Source organism: Syngnathus typhle, linkage group LG13 (assembly GCF_033458585.1).
Source record: "Syngnathus typhle isolate RoL2023-S1 ecotype Sweden linkage group LG13, RoL_Styp_1.0, whole genome shotgun sequence".
Classification (NCBI taxonomy): Eukaryota; Metazoa; Chordata; class Actinopteri; order Syngnathiformes; family Syngnathidae; genus Syngnathus; species Syngnathus typhle.
In genome coordinates this window covers 13,258,557-13,279,873 of record NC_083750.1, presented here as the reverse complement: position 1 = coordinate 13,279,873, position 21,317 = coordinate 13,258,557, and the positions used below count along the sequence as shown (strand labels likewise).

General features: G+C 48.0%; 1 protein-coding gene across 8 annotated transcripts in view; it reads right to left on the bottom strand.

Moving 5' to 3' along the window:
• ephb3a (eph receptor B3a) overlaps window positions 1-21,317 on the bottom strand; it is an 87,404-nt gene that overhangs the window by 51,108 nt on the left and 14,979 nt on the right. For 7 of the 8 annotated variants that reach the window (XM_061295518.1, XM_061295519.1, XM_061295517.1 and 4 more), the window contains exon 2: window positions 5,035-5,099. In XM_061295518.1, the coding sequence (XP_061151502.1) occupies window positions 5,035-5,099 (65 nt within the window). Of the gene's footprint in view, window positions 1-5,034; window positions 5,100-5,190; window positions 5,366-21,317 lie in introns of those variants that run through there. The other variant, XM_061295515.1, reaches the window with a different exon arrangement.

Below are 21,317 nucleotides of genomic sequence, written 5' to 3'. Positions count from 1 at the left end.
AGAAGTCAGAGAAGTTCTTCCTTCCAAAGGCTTTTCCGTATAATGAGATTATTTGCATTTTAACCTGGAGGGTCAGATCCTAGAAGTCCACAGAGCACTTGGAGCAATAGCTGGCTTGTTTTGATAGCAAAGCGTCGCCTGCCTCATTTACTCACGTCGCCTCGCAAGCTTCCAGACGTATGCTCAGAGTCGTTTTGTAAGCGCGCACACACTTTGCACAGCCCGAGCAGTAAAATATGCGGCGGCGTGATTGCTATTATCATTTGTGATCGGCCCTGTTATTAAACGAGCCCTGCCGTCAGGCAAGAAGTTGCATGGGAATGATTATTTTGTAGGGGCATCGGAGGCCTAGTTCCACCTGGCTGGGCGTGATGGATGGCTGGATGGAAAGGAAATGGTGGTGCCCCGCCAGATACCAGCCACTCCATAATTACAGTCTGACACGTCGGTGAGGCTCCGATTGAACCGTGGCCATCCGTCGCTCGGCGTTAGGGCAAAAGTCACGTCAAATGTGCTTCTAAGCGCCCAGCCTAGATCAATACATTTAGGTTCCGAACGACCGCCATTTTACACTTTCAAAGCCCTAATGTGTGGCCAACCATTGGGCAAGGCGGATTCAAACATTTTGATGTTGAATGACCTCTTATGATTGAGTAACCCCAGATTATAAAAGTGACCTAGGTTTTGGTCCTTTGACTCAAAACAGCCAAACGAAAGATAATGAAGGCTCTTTAGCCCATCATAAAACTCACTGATAAACGGTACTTAGCGAATAGCCTAATGCCCCTTTCCACAGCCTAAGATTTAAAACGGGTGCAACAAGGTGCTACCTCTAGTACCATCTCCACTTTGTCGGTCTGTTGACTTGCTGCCCTCCGAGTTAAAATCAAATCATCTTACAACACTAAAATGAATGTAAATGGCATGAATTTGTTCTACCCTCACATAAAAATGCACTTCAATTGCAAAAATAGCACTCCATAATGTTTTACTTGAACAGTGTTTGTCGCCTCCATTCACAGGACGTTGTGCTGGTGTGCCACACATTAGGGCTTGGCCACCTGGGGGCACTACAATACAGAGACACATACAAATAATAGTTTCCCAACTGACTCAGTAAGCTGCAGTAGTTGTATCAACCATTTCTTATCAAAGGATCAACAACGTACGCATGCCTGAGAGTAGTTATTCTATCTGTCTACATGTGTTGCTCCACCGTTTCCAGTGAGATGGACATTGCTTCAAGCGATTCATTCTCGTTGCTCTTCGTGATGGCATTTTACATAGTTTGAGTCGGATCACTCTTCCGTGCAAATAGCTTTGACCTCGAGAAAGGGATAGTCAAAAAAGAGGAGAGGATATATCGCAAAATCACTCCATGATACTCCTGGGAGTCATGCAATATCTGTTATTCATCCCTGGACTACATTTATCTCAAATAGTTTGTACATGTTAATCACGTTGCTAAAATGCCACAGGAAAGACATTAATATTTGATAGGAAAGTAGGAGAGCAATGTGGAACGCAGTGTCGAGTCTGTCATGCCAACTATATCGTGCACATACTGGTGGGCGTGTCCGTGAAAGATATTTGCGAATCTCTCCTTCAGACAAACGTTTAAACAACAACAACAACAACAACACCAAGAACAAGAAAATTATACAGACACCCAAACAACGAAAGCCGCAAAGGCACAATTTTCATCTTCACGTCGAGCAGTGACATTGGCGTCGGAGCCCGGGGCAATTTAATCACTCCAATCTCCACGTACTCAATAACCAGTAAGGCCACATAAAAGGCATCTCCCACTGGTCTGACAATGAGACGAATTGGAGAGAAGGCATGTGCTGCTCACATCCAATTTCCATGGAACTTGAATGCATCCCTGAAGAGATGAAGATGGACCAAAGCGTGACGTTGCATTCCCATTCTTCTCCATCTTACATTGTTTTCAATCAGCCCATTCTTTCCTCCTATTTGGTGCTTTTAAACCACAGCCTGTCAGTGTATGAATAATTGAGATGTACAGAGTATGGTCAGCAGATGGTGAGATGGATGGCTGTTTTGAAGCTAGCTAGCTCGCTCTCAGCGGGCTGCAGGAAGTGCACGCCGCACCTGTCCAGTTAAAACCCGCAGGTCCTTGGCTGGTACACCGCAAAGGAGCTGCGAGAGTCGTGCCCCATCCAGGGCGGGTGCGGGCACGCAAGACCAACCGCATGCGGGCACATAATAGTAAACATGCCAACAGCAGATGTGTGTTCTTTTTTTCCACCTGCTACGAGCGCAAGCTTTCCCCAAAAACTCGGACTTATCTTCCGAGAGCACACGCCCCGTTTGGCTTTTCCTCCTGCCCTCCAGCGCCTATCTTCAGCACCCATCCAACTGCTCACTTGGCCGTCTCGTTATCGCACTCCACCACCTACCGAGCGCAACAACTGGACACGCCCGAAAGCCTCCGTCGGAGCAGCCGTTGCCAAACCTTTGACCCCGTCACACCCGGACGTTCCAAAAGCACGACTCTGACTGTGACCTGCGAGAGTCACATGAGTTAACCCCGGCTTAGGTCCAAACACACAGGCGCGCGCACGCACGCGCACACACACATACACACACACACACACACACACACACACATGCGCGCAAAGCTGAAAGTCTGCAGGGCTGCCACAAGCATTGACACAAAATTGATCTTCAGCACCCTCCTTCTCCTCCCTCTGGGTTCTTCTAATCCCCCCTCCTCCCTACCTTTGATCCCATAACCTACCCCCTCTTTTCTCGCTCTCGTAGCGCCTTTCACTCCACACTCCCCCTTAATCCTCACCGATCTCCTTCCGGATGAAAGCAACTCTAGTCGGTTCCCACTTTTATTTGAACCATTCGAGTAAGATGCAGAGAGAGGGGGGGGGGGGGGGGGGGGGTATTCAGATGACAAACTTGTGGGTTTTCTTTTGTTTATGCGCTTGTGTGAAGGCCAAGAAGCTTTTATTTTCGTCTGATTTCCTTGCTTTGCTTCACGGACGGAGCTTTCGCGCTTTCTTCTACGGCAGGGGTCCCCAAACTTTTTCCTGTGAGGGCCACATAACCTTTCCCTTCTCTGATGGCGGGCCGGTGGCAGTTTGTAACAGAAAAAGTGTGACGATCGTAGGGGAGCTTAAAAAAATTATTGTTTTCCAGAAAGCCACACATAACCAAATAACGGTTATTTAATAACCCTTTCCAGGTTCTTTACAGAAAAAAAGTCAGGAAACAAATAATAACACTATTAATGAAATAAATAATAACTAAACCCTCTCTGAGTTCTTCACAGAAAAAACAGGAAATAAATAACTAAATAACTCTCTCTGGGTTCTTCATAGAAAAAAAAACATGGAACATTAACTTTCTGTTGTGCCATGCACAATCTTAACAGATAAAAGTTCAGCTCAGTTGTCAGAGCAGAACCTCTCTGACACATATGAGCAGTCTCTTAAAGTTCTTGTGTTCCTTCCTTATAATCCTTTTGTAGGTTCCAGTAGGCTTGTAGACACTGCTGTCTTTTTTGTTAAAGTTTGATAGTGCGTCATAGTCTGGAGTAAAATTTGTTGTGGCAATTCTTAGGCGAGATCCGAGGTGTTGGTCCGTTTACCTCGATCTGTGACGGGTAGATGTTGACGTTCATGTGGCTGAACGTCACGTCGCGTACGTCGAGCCAAATTGGCAACTCTTTTAAACGCTCGGCACTGCTTTACTTGGGCGACATTTTAACGGAAGGATTCCAGGGGAAGGTTTGTGGGTGGCTTTAGCGCAAAACTGCATCTGAAAGCTCAGCGCGCAAATTACAAGAATGCTGTCGTCACAGCCCACGCTCTAAATTCGGGACTGATACAAATAGAGCGCGAGTGCGCCATGTCCGTACACGCACTTGTGAGTGTGCACCGAGCTTTCTGACACGGCTTCCGGTAGTAAATGCGCAGGCGAGCGCTTCCCCATCTACTGGGGAAACGCAGTCATTGCAGGCAAAATGAGCAAAAAAAAAAAAAAAAGTTTAATAATACAATTTATTCAGGGTTGGCGGGCCAGATTAAACGGTCCCGCGGGCCGTATCCGGCCCGCGGGCCGTAGTTTGGTGACCCCTGCTCAACAGGGAATACGTAGAAGCATAGCGAGAGCAGTCGAGCTACAATCTACACTACAAAACAGTGTACTGTAGAGCTCCGAAAGAAATGGGACGGTAATTGAACGTAACATTAGTGTTGAGGGAAAAAACCAAAATGCAACATTTGAGGTACACTCGACTTTAGGTACGTCCATTCCATTAAATAAAAGAAATGACACGAAAGAAAAACCCAACTGTACATAGGTCTTTTGAAAAGGCCGCACAGAAGCATGCCTTGACCAGACCACAGTTAAGTTGAAGAGCCGTAAATGCCTACGTGTGTAAAATGCCTCGCAAAGATGTGGAAAATGTGCAAAAGAGCCACTGGCTGCTGCCCTTTTCGGAAATACCGCTCAGTATTGGCTCGTGCAGCGTGGCGATGCATTATGGAATCAAAGTAGCTAGCTCAAATGAGAGCTTAGCAATTTCGACGCCATCGTACGTCTGATGAGTCGTTGGAAGAAAAGGAAGCAAAACGACTTGTCGTTTCCCACTTCATTCGCACATCTTTCATGTGCATCAAATGAACAAGTTGAAAAAAAGTGAATTTCCATCCTTTTAGCTCTCCTCACTCACTTTCACGATGAATGCCGCCGCCGCCGCCGCGGCCGCCGCCGCCGCCACTTAAACGTGCTATTCCTGTATCATTACAGTGCCCATTTTGTGGGACTTTGGCTCTGCTCTCTGGGACTGCTGTGGGACACATTATATCATCATGAAGTCATTAGGAGCCAGGATAGGGCAAAATAATAGCCATAATATCAGCTACACTGGCCACGACTTGAGTCGAGAGTCTCACCCTTGCCAGCCTTCCGGGTCTATTTGCCTGTCTGTGTTGCGTGGTCCTGAATCACATTCGGCATACTGGGTGGGAAAAGAAACACACCAAATGGACTCACCCCAGAGTTAGGATACGCCGTCCAGCCCAGTTCTGCTGTGGCCACTCGAGTGTCCATCAGAGTTTCTGTAGCCAGGAGAGAGAGAGAAAAAAACAAAAGGTCAGGAGTTAGACTAAAAGAAGCCCATCTCAATATCATTCAACTGAGATGACGTACACTCGGGTCCCGGTGATCAATTGACAGTGGCGTTCATGAACGGACGGAGAAGAGTTGGATCCCTAGTAGCCATTCATCCATCTCTGCCAGACTCAGAGTAAGACTAAAGACTGCAAACTCATCTTTCCAGTCGAAGGACTCTGCCCACGTTCTCTCGAACTGCTCAACCTGCAACTTAGGCCCTAAGTTAAAGCAACTTATGGAACACCCTAAGTCTGAGGGTGTTCCATAAGTTGCTTGGATTGATTGATGATTGACAGGAGGGACACCTCTGATTGATTGATTAAAAAGGCGAAGTAACACTTCAAACCTTGACAGAAGACGAGGCAGCACCACCTCCATTTGTAAATAATGAAAGCTGGTTCAAGATCTGAAGATGCGAGACTGGGTCGTAGCCCTTGACAACGCTGGCCTCAAAGCCTTTTCAATGTACAAAAAGAGATTGGGAGCAATCGGGACTTTTCTCAGGTCCAACATTGATGACTTCTGAACTTCAAACTGTTCTTCCTGGATGAAAGAATAGAAATTCTCAAAGGCATGCTCGGCAATCTTCTTCCCAACTTCCTACCTTTGCTAGGTTTGTAGAAAGTCGTTATTGTTCGACTTGATATGTGTCACAATTACAGGAAGTGACCCATCCCATCCCATCCCATCCCATCCCATCTCCTGACAGCCACAAAAAATGCTTTCTGTCCAAAAAGAGCCACTAAAAGGGCCTACTAATCTTTAACAAGAAAGGAAGGATGTCTGTCTATTCTGTGAGTCACGCTGCAGAGCGAAAACTGAAGTGGTGTAAAATTGAAGAAAAAGTTGGGAACTGAAGCTCCCCTTTTGAACCCTTCCTCTGTGACACATAGTGGATAAATTAGACTTGCTTCTCACAGGAGACATTCACTGGCTCAGTATTGATCATGTCTGCTCTTTTGGCAATGTGAGCTCACGGAAAGGAAAAAAAAAAAAAAAAGTCATTCCCAAACCTCTCTCCGTCGTCGAGTCGTATTTAAAGTGATGGACAGATTGGCTTTAGTAACGCCGTCATCTAGCTTAGTCACCATTTTTTGTTGTTTGTTAAGTCGACCAGCAAACATACATTTCACTGATTCTACATCTCTTTCTCCCAAATTGGCTGTATTTGGAGAGAAATAGGCGAAAGGAATTTGGAGGCGATCATCTGCGAGACGTCAGAGTGTTGCTGACTTGGACGCCATCCATTTCGCACAGCAAACAGTTGGCTAGCACCACCCACAAGTGTTGTTGATGAGGGAGATGAAATGCAAGCTGCACGCTCTCAGCCTCTCATTCAAGGAGACGTTCCAAGCCTTTCGGCGCCCACCTTTTTACCTTCTCCGCTCGAGGAAGCGTGCCCCTGCAGATGTCGCCTTTTCAAATCATTCCAAATGGAGCTTTTGACGCCTGTCATCTTTGCGTCAAGTGTTCTTGGTTGGGGGAAGAAAAGGAAGAAAAAAAAAAACCCCAAAAAAACTACCAATGATAGCAAGCGGCATCTTCCACCTCCACTTAGTCGTCTTCAGACATGAAACTCGGGTAAATCCGAGAAACACAAATATAGCACCCAATTTTCAGTGTGCTGACAGCTTTGTTCACGCCCAGCTTCCAGCGCCACTTTGCTTAAGATGAGCATGGCCTTGTCTTGTTTCAACAGCGCCAGCCCTGCCACGCTTTGCTGGGGAGCTCCAAGCCGAGCGTGAAAGCAGCCAATGTAGCGCGCCCCGCCAACACATTCTCCGGGGAAATCACAAGCCATTTCGTCAAATCACACAGGCTCTCCCTTTTCTTTTAGATACGGAGAGACGGACGGACGGACGGACGAAGCTCCAGATGGTGAAAAGGGGTCAAATGCTCATGAGAGTGTCTTGTGACCTAATGTCTGCCTTTGACACCAGAAAGAGAGGAAATGGGGTCTGCTAAGTGGTCATTAGCAACCAAGCAGGGCTCTTACTCCTGTCGGCTGGCCTTTAGAATTTGCCCAATGTCCCCTGTTAGCAGGAGAGCTTCGTTCTGAGTGGATTTCACAGTCAGCCTTATTTTGAAAATCATTCATAGGTCGTATCATTTGTGAGTCATTGTTTGATTTTGTTGTTGGCACGATCCAATTCTATTTAAGAAAATAAAAAAGACCCAATGATTGTCACACACACGCTCACATCTGGGTGGGGTGAAATTTGTCTCTGCATTTAAGCCATCCCCGAAGGCCGCAGTGTTTCATAGTGATCCGTTTGCTAACAGTAGGCATGGGCATTACAATAAAAGTCAGCGATGACTCGTAAAGAATTCTCTCGATAGTTTGGAAACGAAATGCAATTGGATGAAACGATCGAGGGCTGGCTGATTCAGTCCGACGGTGAATCGATAATTGCTCTTTTCCCAAAATGCGTGTGGTCAAATGTAAGGCCTGGGCCGAGGGAGCCAAATGGGTCTTTGGCGTTGTCACGCAAGTTGTTCCCAAAATGAGTGAGAGCCAACAAAAGCGAGGCCCCTCAAGGTTAGCAGCGGAATCCCCCATTCTGCTGTGTCAGCTTCGACATTAAAGCGCCAGGGGAAAAAAAGTTCATACTGTGTGAAAAGTATTCATAAAGAAAGCTTAAGGCTGACTTCACAATCATAAATCTATTGGAAAACAATAGCTTGTAGGTGTCAAGCTAGTCATCTTTTGATGGATTGGAGCACTTAGGAGGCTGCAGGAGACGTTGCGCAATAGGAGTTACTGCCAATCATGTGACGGATGGGCTTTTGCTCGTCAAAATCACCATGATCAAGACTGAACCCAGACCCCGAGGTACCCAACTCGAGACGGCACAGATATTGGTCATTAGGGAAAGGCTATGGATCGATAGCAAATGGTGGGCTGATTCTGCGGGGGTGACCGACCGCATTCAACATTGATGGGGACCCTGCGGTAGCGATCGATACGGCAGCCTTCTCTTTGCGCAATTACACGTCAGCAAGCAGTCGCGCGATGCATCACACGATTACACCTTACAAAGGCTCGGGCCTGAAAGCAGAGCAGCGGTAGCAAGGAGATGGATGCGCCGCCCCCGAGCCTTTGGCATACTTTGAGCTCTCGTCTCTCCGCTTTGCAAATGAGGCAGGTCGCTCACACGTCGGTGTAGTTTGCGGCCTGGATGTACGATTGCGTGACTGCCGGCCGCTCGATACAACATGTGCTGAAGCGCCTCTCTGAAGCCTCTTCGGTCAATAAGGCGGACAATTCTCCACACCTTTCTCTTCTCATCCCAGAACACATCTCTGCCGTTCCTCCACCGGCCCGGCCCGGCCCGGCCCGGCCCGCTTTGCAATTCAATGAGACAATCATGTCCAGCTGCTGAATGCGAGCCTTTGCGCAACAAACTGAAGTAAGATCTTGCCGATTTTGCACAAGGCGTGTATTCTTTCTCAGATGCGGCGTCAAGATGGCAAGCCAGCGAGACAAGCACGAGGAGAATTCAGCGGGGCTGAAATGAGCACTTAACAGTGACGAAGCCCCATGGCGGCTCAGCGTGCTGAGCCTGGCATCTTAATGCCAGGACGAAAACAAAGTGGCAAACATGCGTGACTGAAAGCTGCTGCGTCTCCCAAAACTAATCAGCCTACCACTCGGGGGGGTGTTGGGCGGAAAGAAAAAGAGCCAGCATTTACTAAAGCAACTGTTAAAAGGTGCCTGACATACATAGATCCAAAGAAATGATTTCACCATGACGGACAATTGTCGTGAGAATTTGACCCTCTTAACATGAACTCTTCTCAGGTTTCTTTCATCCCCTATGAAAGAAGAATCAGAAGTAAAAGGATTACTCTCAGTCACTTCCCATTCAACCTTACGAGTGCTGGCTTCAAAAGAACCCGTAGCGGACGTGCCAACAGAGAAGACGGGAGACTTATTTCATTTATCGCTACGGCGAGGCTGCGTCGCTCATCTTGAAGCCTTTAAATAGAACATTCAGGACAGGCGACACAAACACAGAATCGGAGAAATACGTTTCATTCACGTCTTCCTGAAGGACAACTTGACAATGTGGCTGATTTGAAAATTGAACACAGAGTCATCCGCGCTCCTCCGAGACAACGAGGGATGGCAGCCATGCGCGCCCCCCCATCACGACCGCTTTGGCCCCGCTGGCGCCAAAGACCACACGCTAAACGGGAACAAAAGCCAGGCCAGGGACCAGAAGAGAGAAAGACGCGAGGAGATGCCAAGAGATATATATATATATATATAGAATATCATGATGGCGCCGCGGATGGCAGCCACGGTGAGTCGCTCTCTGTTTATTTGTCTTATTTTGTGTGTTTTCTGTGTCCTTTGCTGCCCATCCCGGATCACTTTTACCAGAGAAGCTCTGTTAAACATCGGACAGACTTCTTCTGGTACTTTCTCTCCTGTTCTCTCCGATTCAGACTGTTTGTCGGAGATTCTAGCCGGAGCGGCGGTGCTGTACAAGCTAGCGCACAAGCTAGCGCGACGGCGGCGGCGCGGTAAGCGAGCCGGCGCACTCGTAAGGCTGAGGCAGAAAGGGTTCCGTTCTGCCCTACCGTCAATTCATCTGGCGAATGTCCGCTCCCTGGCGAACAAGATGGATGAACTGCTGCTCCTCACTTCAAGGAACACGGACTTCAGCGGATCCGCCGCGCTGTGCTTTGTGGAAACGTGGCTTAGCGAACGAACCCCCCACCACGCCGTGGAGCTAGCCGGGTTCAAGCTAGTGCGAGCAGATCGCAGCGCGGAGCTCTCCGGAAAATCAAAGGGAGGTGGTGTCTGTTTCTACATTAATGAACGTTGGTGTACTGAAGTCACGGTGTTGAAAGAGTTTTGCAGCCCTCTCCTAGAAACACTTTTCATAAACTGCCGGCCGTTCTATTCACCACGGGAGTTCTCCTCGATTGTCATGGCGGCTGTTTACATTCCACCACACGCACGCCCGAGTGAAGCCACGCAGATGCTGGCTGACCAGGTAACAGACATGGAGAAACTTCTACCAAATTCACTAATCATTGTTCTAGGTGATCTTAACAGGGCGAACCTCGCACACGAACTCCCCAGATACAGACAGCACGTAACGTGTCCCACCAGAGGGGCACAGACTCTGGACCACTGCTACACCGTGATCAAGGATGCATACCACTCTGCGGCTCGTGCAGCTTTAGGACTATCGGACCACTGTCTAATTCATCTGATCCCGGCCTACAGGCAGAAACTGAAAACTTCTAAGCCTGTGGTGAGGACTGTGAGGAAGTGGACAGTGGAGTCAAGGCAGGACCTCCAAGCCTGCTTTGACTGCACCGATTGGGGAGCTTTCGAAGCTGCAACTTCAGACTTGCATGAACTCACTGACACTGTCACATCATACATCAGTTTTTGTGAGGATCTGTGTGTGCAGACTAAGACCTTCTGCACGTACAACAACGACAAACCTTGGTTTACACCGAACCTCAGGAGGCTGCGCAAAGTCAAGGAGGAGGCCTACAGGAGTGGCGACCGCGAGCTGTTCAGGCAGACCAGAAACGCGCTGAACCAAGAGGTCAGGAAAGCCAGGAGGTGTTACGGGGAGAACCTGAAGAGACACCTCTCTGCCAATCCTGATCCCTCAACGGTGTGGAAAGGTCTGCAGAGCATCACGGGCTACAAGAAACGAACCACCCGTCCTGTAGAGAGCCCAAGACTTGCTAACCAGCTAAACAAGTTCTACTGCAGGTTTGATCGGTCCTCCCACACAACGGGACCTCCTGCAACACAATCTACATACTCACCTCTCCCCACAACTGCTCTGTCCACACCTCTATCATCGTTGTCACCCACTCACTCTCTTGCAGAGCCCGCGCCCGCACTCCAGGTCCGCGAGGAGGAAGTGCGCCAGATGTTCCGGAGACAAAAGACCAGGAAGGCACCGGGCCCAGACGGCGTGTCACCTTCCTGCTTGAAAGTCTGCGCTGAGCAGCTGGCGCCCACCTTTGCACGGATCTTCAACCGTTCTCTGGAGCTGTGTGAGGTGCCCTCGTGCTTCAAGAGCTCCACCATCGTTCCAGTAGCCAAGAAGCCCGCCATCACAGGTCTGAATGACTATAGACCCGTCGCACTGACATCTGTGGTCATGAAATCGTTCGAGAGGCTAGTGCTGAACCACCTGAAGGAGGTCACGGGCCCCCTGCTTGATCCCCTCCAGTTTGCCTACCGGGCAAACAGGTCAGTGGATGATGCGGTCAACATGGGACTGCACTACATCCTGCACCACCTGGACACCCCAGGAACGTACGCCAGGATCCTGTTCGTGGACTTCAGCTCGGCGTTCAACACCATCGCCCCTGACATCCTCCAACAGAAGCTCATCCAGCTTGCGGTGCCTGCCTCCACCTGTCAGTGGATCACCAGCTTCCTGACCAACAGGAGACAGCGTGTGAGGCTGGGGGGCACCACATCTGACACCCGGACCACCAACACTGGAGCCCCTCAGGGGTGCGTCCTCTCCCCACTGCTCTTCTCCCTCTACACCAATGATTTCTCCTCAGGTGACTCTCGTGTGAAGCTCCTGAAGTATGCAGACGACACCACTCTCATCGGACTGATCCAGGACGGTGATGAGACTGCGTACAGACAGGAGGTGGAGCGGCTGGTCCACTGGTGCAGTCAAAACCATCTGGAGCTGAACCCGCTCAAGACCGTGGAGATGACAGTGGATTTCAGGCGAGACCCTTCACCACTTTTACCCCTCACTATCCGCAGTAATACTATTCTTTCCACAGACACCTTCAAGTTCCTGGGAACCACAATCTCTCGGGACCTGAAATGGACCGGCCACATAGACTCTGTCCGGAAGAAGGCCCAGCAGAGGCTGTACTTCCTGAGACAGCTCAAGAAGTTCAACCTGCCGCGAGAGCTTCTGAAGACCTTCTACACTGCCATCATCCAGTCTGTCCTCTGCACCTCCATCACTGTCTGGTTTGGATCGGCCTCCAAACAAGACAAGCACAGACTACAACGGACAATCAGAACTGCAGAAAAGATCATTGGAATCAACCTCCCATCTATCCAAGACTTGTACCTGTCCAGGACCAGGAATCGGGCAAGGAACATCTCTACAGACCCTTCTCACCCGGGTTGCAGTCTGTTTGAACTACTCCCCTCCGGACGGCGTTATAGAGCTCGGTACGCCAAAACCAGCAGACACAGAGACAGCTTCTTCCCCCAGGCTGTTGCTCTGATGAACTCACACCACTCATAGAGTCTCAGAGACATTACTGTGCAATAACATCCTGCTCCTCACACCTTCTTGAATTTGTCTACACTGTTTTTGCATTATTCACATGTCCTGAATGTTGTTAGTCACCTAAATGTTGAACAGAGGGTGTGTTTCTACCGAAGTCAAATTCCTTGTTTGGCACGCTCAAACATGGCGAATAAAAAACTCTTGAATCTTGAATCTTGAATCTTGAATGGGCGGCAGATGTTATGAAAATGAATCGAACATGCAAGATGGGCAGAGTCTGATGAAATTAGCAAATCATTTCATCACGGCAAGGTGACATTGCGCCATCCGTGATTAAACCTTGCCACGCTATTCCCTACTTGTGTGTACCCTCGTTGAGTTTGGATGCAGCATTTACGTGAGCAAAATGTGGCGATACGGTGCATCGTCACGCACCAAGCGTGACAAATCAATGCTGTATTGAAACAAGCGGTCGAACACATTTTATGATGTCATCTTTCTATTGACCTTCACCCATCCTCACTCTATTGGATCATTTGGACTCATGGCCCTGGCGATGCGGTTTTTTTTGGGGGGGGGATGTTTTAAAACAAACAAGACCATGTGGATGGATTTCTGTCCTTTCGAGCGGGATACATTCATTGCAGACAAGGCCTATATAAAGCGCTTTAAAAATGCACTTACGCTATCAAAGGAAAAGATAAATAAATAATGTAACGTAAAAAACAATGTGGTCAGTGATGTAAGGTAAAAAATTGCTGTCCCACATGCGGGACAGCCATTTTTCCTTTATAAAATGTACCTTGTGGCTACTTGATTAAAAAACGGATTTCCTGGAGATTGAAAAGAAGAAAAAAAAATCCAATATTTCAAGATACAATCCTATCTAGCCCTTCAATCAGAAAGGCACCTACACGCAAAAGAAGAAGGGCTACGACACCGTTTGTTGATGGTTATGTGTTGCGCTGGCATGACTCAAGACAGCTGTTGATTCATTCATATGACATTTGTGTTACACGGCCACCACCGATAGATAACAAGCTAGCCTTATTCATTTCCCAGCGCTCGGTCACTCATGCAGCCGTAGCTACATTCCCACCAAGAGAGGACGCAAGCGCAACCTCGCCTCATCCGTCCGACCGAGCAGTAGGACATCATTTGCATTCATTAACATTACATTAGCACTAGAGTGATCTTTAGAAAGCGGGCTGGCGTAGAGCGTCATCTTTAATTCATCGTATCCTCAACACGCGCCCGCCCAAACCCCGTTTACCTTCACCCATACACCCAATGCTCCTCTTTTCCTAGTTGCAACTGACATTTCCTCAATTTGCATTTATCAGAGCAATTCACTTTCATCCTTTTGGTCTTCCAGCTTCCATTCAGTTTTGTTATTTGAACATTGAATTGTTGTCAATGGCAAGCTGAACAGTTTTGTCATGCCATCGATGCTGGCAAAACAATCACTGAAAAAGAAACGTTTCGATCTTTAGTCGTGGTCAATGGATGGGCCGTAAACTCGTATGAGTTTATTTTCAGTTCTTTGTGCTAAACTTTCATTCGTTTCTTTTTCCAGTCCTCATTACGAGGCCAGAACTGAATAGGCAGTCCTAAACTTAGCATCTGGTGAAATCCGCACGTCTAATCTGAATTCATATAAAAACAATTCAACCTATTTTGGTCCAACACCAAAGGTTATCAGGAAAAAGGCAGCGAGGGCTAATGAGTCCAATATTAAACCTCCCAGTAAGGCGAGCCGGCTCTGCTCAGCAAAGAAACACACAAATAAACAAATCTGTTGCTGCTGGCTTCCTCCAACAGTCACGATTGTCATTACTGCTTGGCCAGCCTGTCTGCTTTCAAGAAACCCGGCAATTTGCTTCTCCAAAATGAGGCAATTACAACTCTTAATAGGGCGCTCACCTCGCAAAAAGGCTTTTAGGGACAAGCAGACTCCTCCCCCGTTATGGGGGACCAGATTGGCTGCATTCCCAGTCAGGCAACCGCACCCCCCTGGTCACTTGAGTCCCATCGCAACGGCTCTCCTGTGTGTGTGTGTGTGTGCGTGTGTGTGCGTGTGTGTGTGCGTGCGTGCGTGTGCGTGTCCCCCCCCCCCAAAAGAAACGCAGATCGAAATGCGATCACTTGAATGACGCCACCAAATGAATTCCCCCGTCGATGCCTACGAGCGCATGACGTGAAACATAAGGACCCAATTACACCTACTTTACAGAATGTCGGTGCCAAGAATGACTTTCCTACTTCCACCAAAGCGGGCAAAGGGAACATGATGCTCCAAGGACCATGATTGAAGTGGTGTTGGGATTTAACCTTTCGCCACAGGAAAATAACTCCAGAATGGAAGTCAATCAACTCCAGCTTTGACATTTTCTAAACTTGTAGCAGCTGAAATCTGCTCCATTTTTGGGCCTGGACACACAAGTGACTGACATGGACGACGAGCGTTGTCCGAGTCGCACTACAGATTGTGTGACGTTGACATTTAGAAGGGGAAACTCTAGCTAATGGGCTATCTGGGGTGAATGAAATCCTCATTGTTTTTAAAGAAGAGCACCAAATACTGCTGACTGCTCACTCAATAATACTCCCCTGCAGTCTCCGCTTTAATTAGGACAGTGCGGGTCGCCGTTAAGAGATTTCTCAGAGCCACTAAGTACACGGACGGTCACATTTGAGGAAGACGTTTTGCGTAAGGAAAATGAAGTGTCAAGTCAATGACCCGTTCTGACTCCCAAAATTCCACTTCAGCGTTCATTTAACGGCCATGGGAATCGTGCACGCTCGGATTAAATACAACTTCAATTTATCTGAATGAACGCCGTTGAACCACATCACTAGGCAGAAAAGGGATCAGGTCATGTTATTCTATTGGGCGACTGACTAAAAAGGGTTTAACCAGATACCTAACTCCAAAAATGGGTCAGGTAGCGTTTTGCTCTTAGGAGCCACCAAACAATGCATACTTTGTTCATTCAAACAAAACGACAAGGCATTTGTAGCGGCCGCAATGGCGCTACCTCTGAAAACAACGTGCAAACAAGTTTTGGTTGATTGTTTATCTACGTTGTGCAGACAGAGCGCAGAGGACAATAGCGGCAACATCATTGTGATAAGGGAGATTTACACGATTGTCATTGTGCGGCGGCATCATGTAAGAAATCACCGGAGAGAGAGAGAGACGCTTTACGATGAAAGCAACCATATTGTCTAAGCCCACACACAGCACCTTCAACTCCTTTTCTCGTACCTCAATGACACATTGTGTTCATCAGAGCCACTTGCAATATTCGTGAACGCAAGAACTAACAGAAAAAGGTCGGACTCATACGCAGACACGCAAACATGCGTAAACGTTTGAAAGCAAGTCCTGTAAGGGAGATGCTCGCAGATAGCAGGCTCTCGCTCGCTCGCTCGCTCGCTATAGACTGTACGTATGCACACGCACGGCACCCAGCTGCTCTCCATCTGCGATGGCTGACTGAGCTACAACTGGCTCTGGTCTTTGCAATGGAACGAGATCAATGAAAATGAATGTGACCTTCACAGCAATCCCTGGTAAATGTCTCTCTACAATTCTACAGCTGAGGCAAGACTCTACACTTGTGATTCAGGCTTTGAATCTCAACTCTCATTTGGTTCTTGTTTGGCCTTTTCTCCATATACTCCGGATTCATCCAGCTCAACCAGGACCCTAGTTTGGATAAGAACTATAGAAAAAAAGCAAGGCACTAATGTTGCAATGGTGCATTCAGAAGTAGTTGGTAGGCATCGAGATCAGTAAGTTGCAGCCTTTGCCATTATGTCTGGATGTGCCATAAAATTGACAACTGCCTGCCTGACAGAGAAAATCAGAGGAGAGCCTTGAAAGTGCCCTCCCTTTATCTTATTGGTGCTTGTCAAAAAAAAAAAAAAAAAAAACCCACACACAACCTTCACCCTCCTTGAACCCAGCGAAGCCGAATTTCAATCAAAGTCAAATGATGGCTCTGGCCCACGAGAACCGGGCTTTGGATCTGAAGACAGTTTAACAGTCATATGGAGGTGTGGAGAAATGAGTTTCTGCGCTGAGAGGCCTCAGCCATTTGGAGACCGTTGGGAGTGTTATTCAATTTAGCCGTGATGTCCCCTGACCATTGCAGTGAGAGCCATCCAGGTAATTGATGCCCAAGTTTGCTCTTCCCCTGCCACATGCCACATGTTTGAGAGTGAAGACGTGCTGTAATCCTGCTCCCTGTAACCACAAGCGAGATGTTCTTCTGGGATCTTGTTAGTGCAGTTTCACAAAGGAAGGGAATACATCCCAGGAGATGGGACAAGACACGCTGGGGACGACCGCAGACACTCATCTCTCATCGTCCCCCTTTTCTCCTCCATCCGTGCTAGAAATACCAGCGTCTGCTCGAAAATGCCGTTCTGTACTCGTCATGAAAAGCTAAATCCACTGTCTGGCGGCATCCGCTAACATGCTCGGAGAAGAAGTCTATATTTGGCGAGAGAGGCTTTGTTTTCCCTTCAGGGCTTTACTGGAGTAGGCATCGTGGATAAAAACGAGTCCTCAGACTTGGATCTTTTGACACGGGGTTGTTCTATGATGAGCAGGATTGAAACGAAGGAAAAAGAAATCGGGAAGGGTGGCCAAATGGTGAAAGGCCTCTTTGTGTGTTTTCCAGGGAACTGCACACAAAGACTGATTGATTCATTCGGCTCCACTGAGGACTGGCTATTCGATGTACGTACCTCCATCTGATGAAATTTCAAGCACTCACCTGCCCACAGTTTGCTTGCGTCTGCTGTCATTCATGGTTCCACAAGGCTCTTAAAATGCAAGGACATTGCCTGATGCAACGCTGAACTCTTGTGGGATGCTGAAATGTCATTGGACACACACCCACACGCATGCAGTCGGTTTTGCCACGGGGATGCTGGTGTTTTGAGCACACATCCTTCAAAGCAGATCCACTTTACAGCTGACCTTACGGCAGTTGCCATTCGGGTAGGCTGGCGGCTCAAGCTTTTGGCCCAAAATGTCACAGTGGTCCTGTGACACTAGCAGCAGTGCACAAACATCACCCTCAGCTTCCCAGACTGTCAAAACCTGCGCCGACAGGTCACGCTCCCTGTGAAAATCCCCCAGCAAAAAAAGAGGCGCAAAACTTCCACGGCTTTTACCCGCCTCTCCAAGTAGTTTGTCGATGGGGATGTCCACAAAACGGCACGCTGGACAATGCGGCAGCTCAAGATGCGTTGCGAGACGCCTCGTTAGCCATGTGCTCGCGATTTGCTCTTAAATGGCACTGACGCTTTCTTCCGCACGAGCAAACACCAGACAGCATCTGTAAAAGCAGTTCAATCATTTCTCCCTTTTAGAAAGGCAGTACTAGGTGTATCTGTCCAGGGCCAATGTGTGGGACTGAGTGCACATTTTGTAAATAGCTCTGGCAGGGAGGGAGGACAGTGGTGTGCAGGTGTTTGGACAGAACACCACTTCTTGTTGCAGATGAAATGGCAGCAGGCAGACAGGCAGACAGGCAGACAGGCAGACAGGCAGACAGGCAGGCAGGCAGGCAGGCAGGCAGCCAGCCAGCCAGGCAGGCAGGCAGGCAGGCAGGCAGGCAGGCAGGCAGGCAGGCAGGCAGGCAGGCAGGCAGGCAGGCAGGCAGGCAGGCAGGCAGGCAGGCAGGCAGGCAGGCAGCCAGGCAGGGAGGCAGGCAGGGAGGCAGGCAGGCAGGCAGGCAGGCAGGCAGGCAGGCAGGCAGGCAGGCAGGCAGGCAGGCAGGCAGGCAGGCAGGCAGGCAGGCAGGCAGGCAGGCAGGCAGCCAGGCAGCCAGGCAGCCAGGCAGCCAGGCAGCCAGGCAGCCAGGCAGCCAGGCAGCCAGGCAGCCAGGCAGCCAGGCAGCCAGGCAGCCAGGCAGCCAGGCAGGCAGGCAGGCAGCCAGGCAGCCAGGCAGGCAGGCAGGGAGGATGAAATTCACCTTTGGAAAGGAGGAATGCTTTCTATCATTGAATAAACAAGGACAGCAGAGTGCCGTTAATGACATGAAAAATAATGATAGTGTCTATAATGTCTTTGGCCCGCTCACTTTTGGGCAATTTCGCTAATGCTGTAATTATGTATAGAAGAAAGGTCAAACTAATTTCTGAATTGTTGTTGACATGAATCTACAATAGTGACTTTTTTTCTTGCCATACATAAAAAAACAAATAGGAAAAGGAATGAAATGAAATGAACCACTGTCAACTACCATAAGGCCTTTGGAAATTTGAATGGTTCGTCATGTCCATTTTAATTTTGTCATAGAACTGTGCTAGTCATTAATTGGCCGCTTCTCGTAAAAGAGTTGTTGGCCAAGAAAAGAGCTGCAGAGTTGAAAAAAGGCATGACTGCCGTCTTGCAGGCTGCTCTTAAATGGTCGCATATCGCCTCTAAACTTTAAAGCGGTGCAAGTCAATCTTTCACCTGCCGGCTCATATGCCACCACTACATTTGGCGATTTGTGTTTTTTATGATCATCATCAAATATTTATTGTTGGCTCCTGTGAGTGGCAATGATTTCAAAATGAGCTGGGATTCCAACCGACACGAATTGCAAAAGGAAAAAAAGGAGCAAACGCCAAAGAAGATGGCAGGCAGGCCAAGATGTGTGTTTTAGTGCGTGGAAATATACATTTTCCACAAATATGGTAAACACTGAACAATGGGAAAAGAAAAAGAAAGAAAGTCTAGAGTGCCAGAGGAGACAAATGGCGCCAATGAGAAATGGTGTTAAGAGTGGCTGCGCAAATTCACCTGGCTGAGGAATTTCAGGGCCAAAATAAAACATACAAAAAGATAGCACTTGAAGTCTTATCTGTGATCTTATCTTCTAAATTCTTTCCCTTATGACTTTTCATTTGGTGTCATGTTGATTCTGGGGTGGAGCACAACATTCCTTTCATAATCCCTTTCTATGGGAGGCTTTTCACTTTGAATCCCTCATATCGGTATGGGACTTCAATGGGACTTTTCAGCTTCGGGACCTCGGTCATTTTTGTTTGGTTCACTCAAAGATAGTGATGAATGGTTTTGGTGGACATTGATTCACAAAGTCTGTTGTTCTAGTTTTGCAGTCTGCTCCTTGTTAGCGTTGAAGCAATATTTTTCTTTCCCCTAAACTGGGGTCGCAGGGGGAATGACATTCTAATTTGGGTTTAGATCTGAAAAAGGAGGATTCTGTCTTAAGCGTCTTTGGGTTCTTGAAAAGCGCTATACAAATTTAATGAATTATTATTATTATTATTATTATGCTTGTTGTCCCAGAGTTTGCCCCCTATGTGACTTGATTTTTATTTTCATCCCCTGACTTGATTAAAAGCAGTGAAAGAAAGACACGTGTTTGGCTCCACTGAGGGGGCCGTTGCTTTCAAACACAGGACGGCAGGAAACGTTTAGTCGTTTCTCGGCCATGATTCAGAAATACTTTGCCGAATGTAAATGACGAACAAGAATACGTATACCTAGGTATGTATTTTGCACTTTTTATGAGCTGTGACGTAACTAACTCCTCATGCCGTATTGAAAAACGCTGATATCTTTCATCATTAACCTGAGCCATACTGCACTGTGACAGTAGCGAGAGTTTCCACCAAATGAATTCAGTCAAGTGCTTTTGCGCGCCCCCCCCCGAGCAAACACAGACTCTCTTTTTTTATGACATGTTTGTTATCTTCTTATTAAAGCGGATGGCGCTCGGAATGACTCTCAGACGCGACTGCAGCGATTTTGCCATCCCCCGTGGCGTAGTTAGCCCGGGTGTCCCATGACGGACGGCTTGCTCCTCCTAATGATCCAGACAGAGCAAAACAAATGCAGCTACCCGCCAGAGATGCGTGAAGGAGATGAGGGAGCCATGAGAGAATGAACTTTTTTCCCCTTGACGGAATTCAGTCGAAAAGAACCTTTGTTGGACCGACCGATCCAACTACAAACTTTGGTCGAATGAATCATCGACCTGAAACAAAAAAAAAAGAAATCGCACATCATTGCTCCTTTTGTATAGGCTGCCTGATGCCTTTCTTGATCCAAGCCTGACATTCTTATGAAATATTGAATGGCCGGCCGGGTGTTGCTACCAAAAACAAAATGCTACCAAATACATTGGAACTTCTGCTCACCCCCTCTATTCAATCAGGAATCCACAAGAGCGGTGAAAAGAGCGAAGAAGCAAAGTTCGGCTGGGTTTGGTGCCAATCGTGTCACAGGACAGCATTTTCGGATGCTTCAAAAGGGCTGGCAAAAGTCTGCTTGGAAAATGCTGCTCGGTGGTGAATGGCTTCAAAACATCAAATACGCAATAGCGACAATACAAACAATCTATGGAAGACAAAAATAGGTACTGAGCAACACAATGGTACAAGCACACGTCGCTGGCATCGTTCCTAACCAATCGTGCCTATTTGCAATGGAACAAGAAAAAAAGCACACAGGCCTCGCTCGACAGCCTACTTATTTGACCTCCGGCATGCCAGCAACAAGGGACACAATTGCATCTGTGAGCGACGATCACAAGTTTGACACAGCACTACAAGCCTTGGTAGCGGCCACTACGTCCTAAAAGCGCCACAGCCCCTCGAGGCAAAAGCCGGGCCGATTTCGCATATTAGTCATCAGTCAGCGTGACAGTGAGGAGATAAAGAAGCGCAGACGGCAAAACATCAAGTCGAGCGGCACGCTGTATAAAAGGTCTTTTGGCAGGTGTGCACGCAAACACATCAAACATTTATTGCCAATAACACTTGCGCCGCAAAAAAGACGAGCCGCACGCAAGCAAGCACGCACGCACGCACGCACACAGGTTGAGGCATTATGTAGAAGAAGTCTCCGGGAGAAGCCTCGCAGAGCTAATTGAC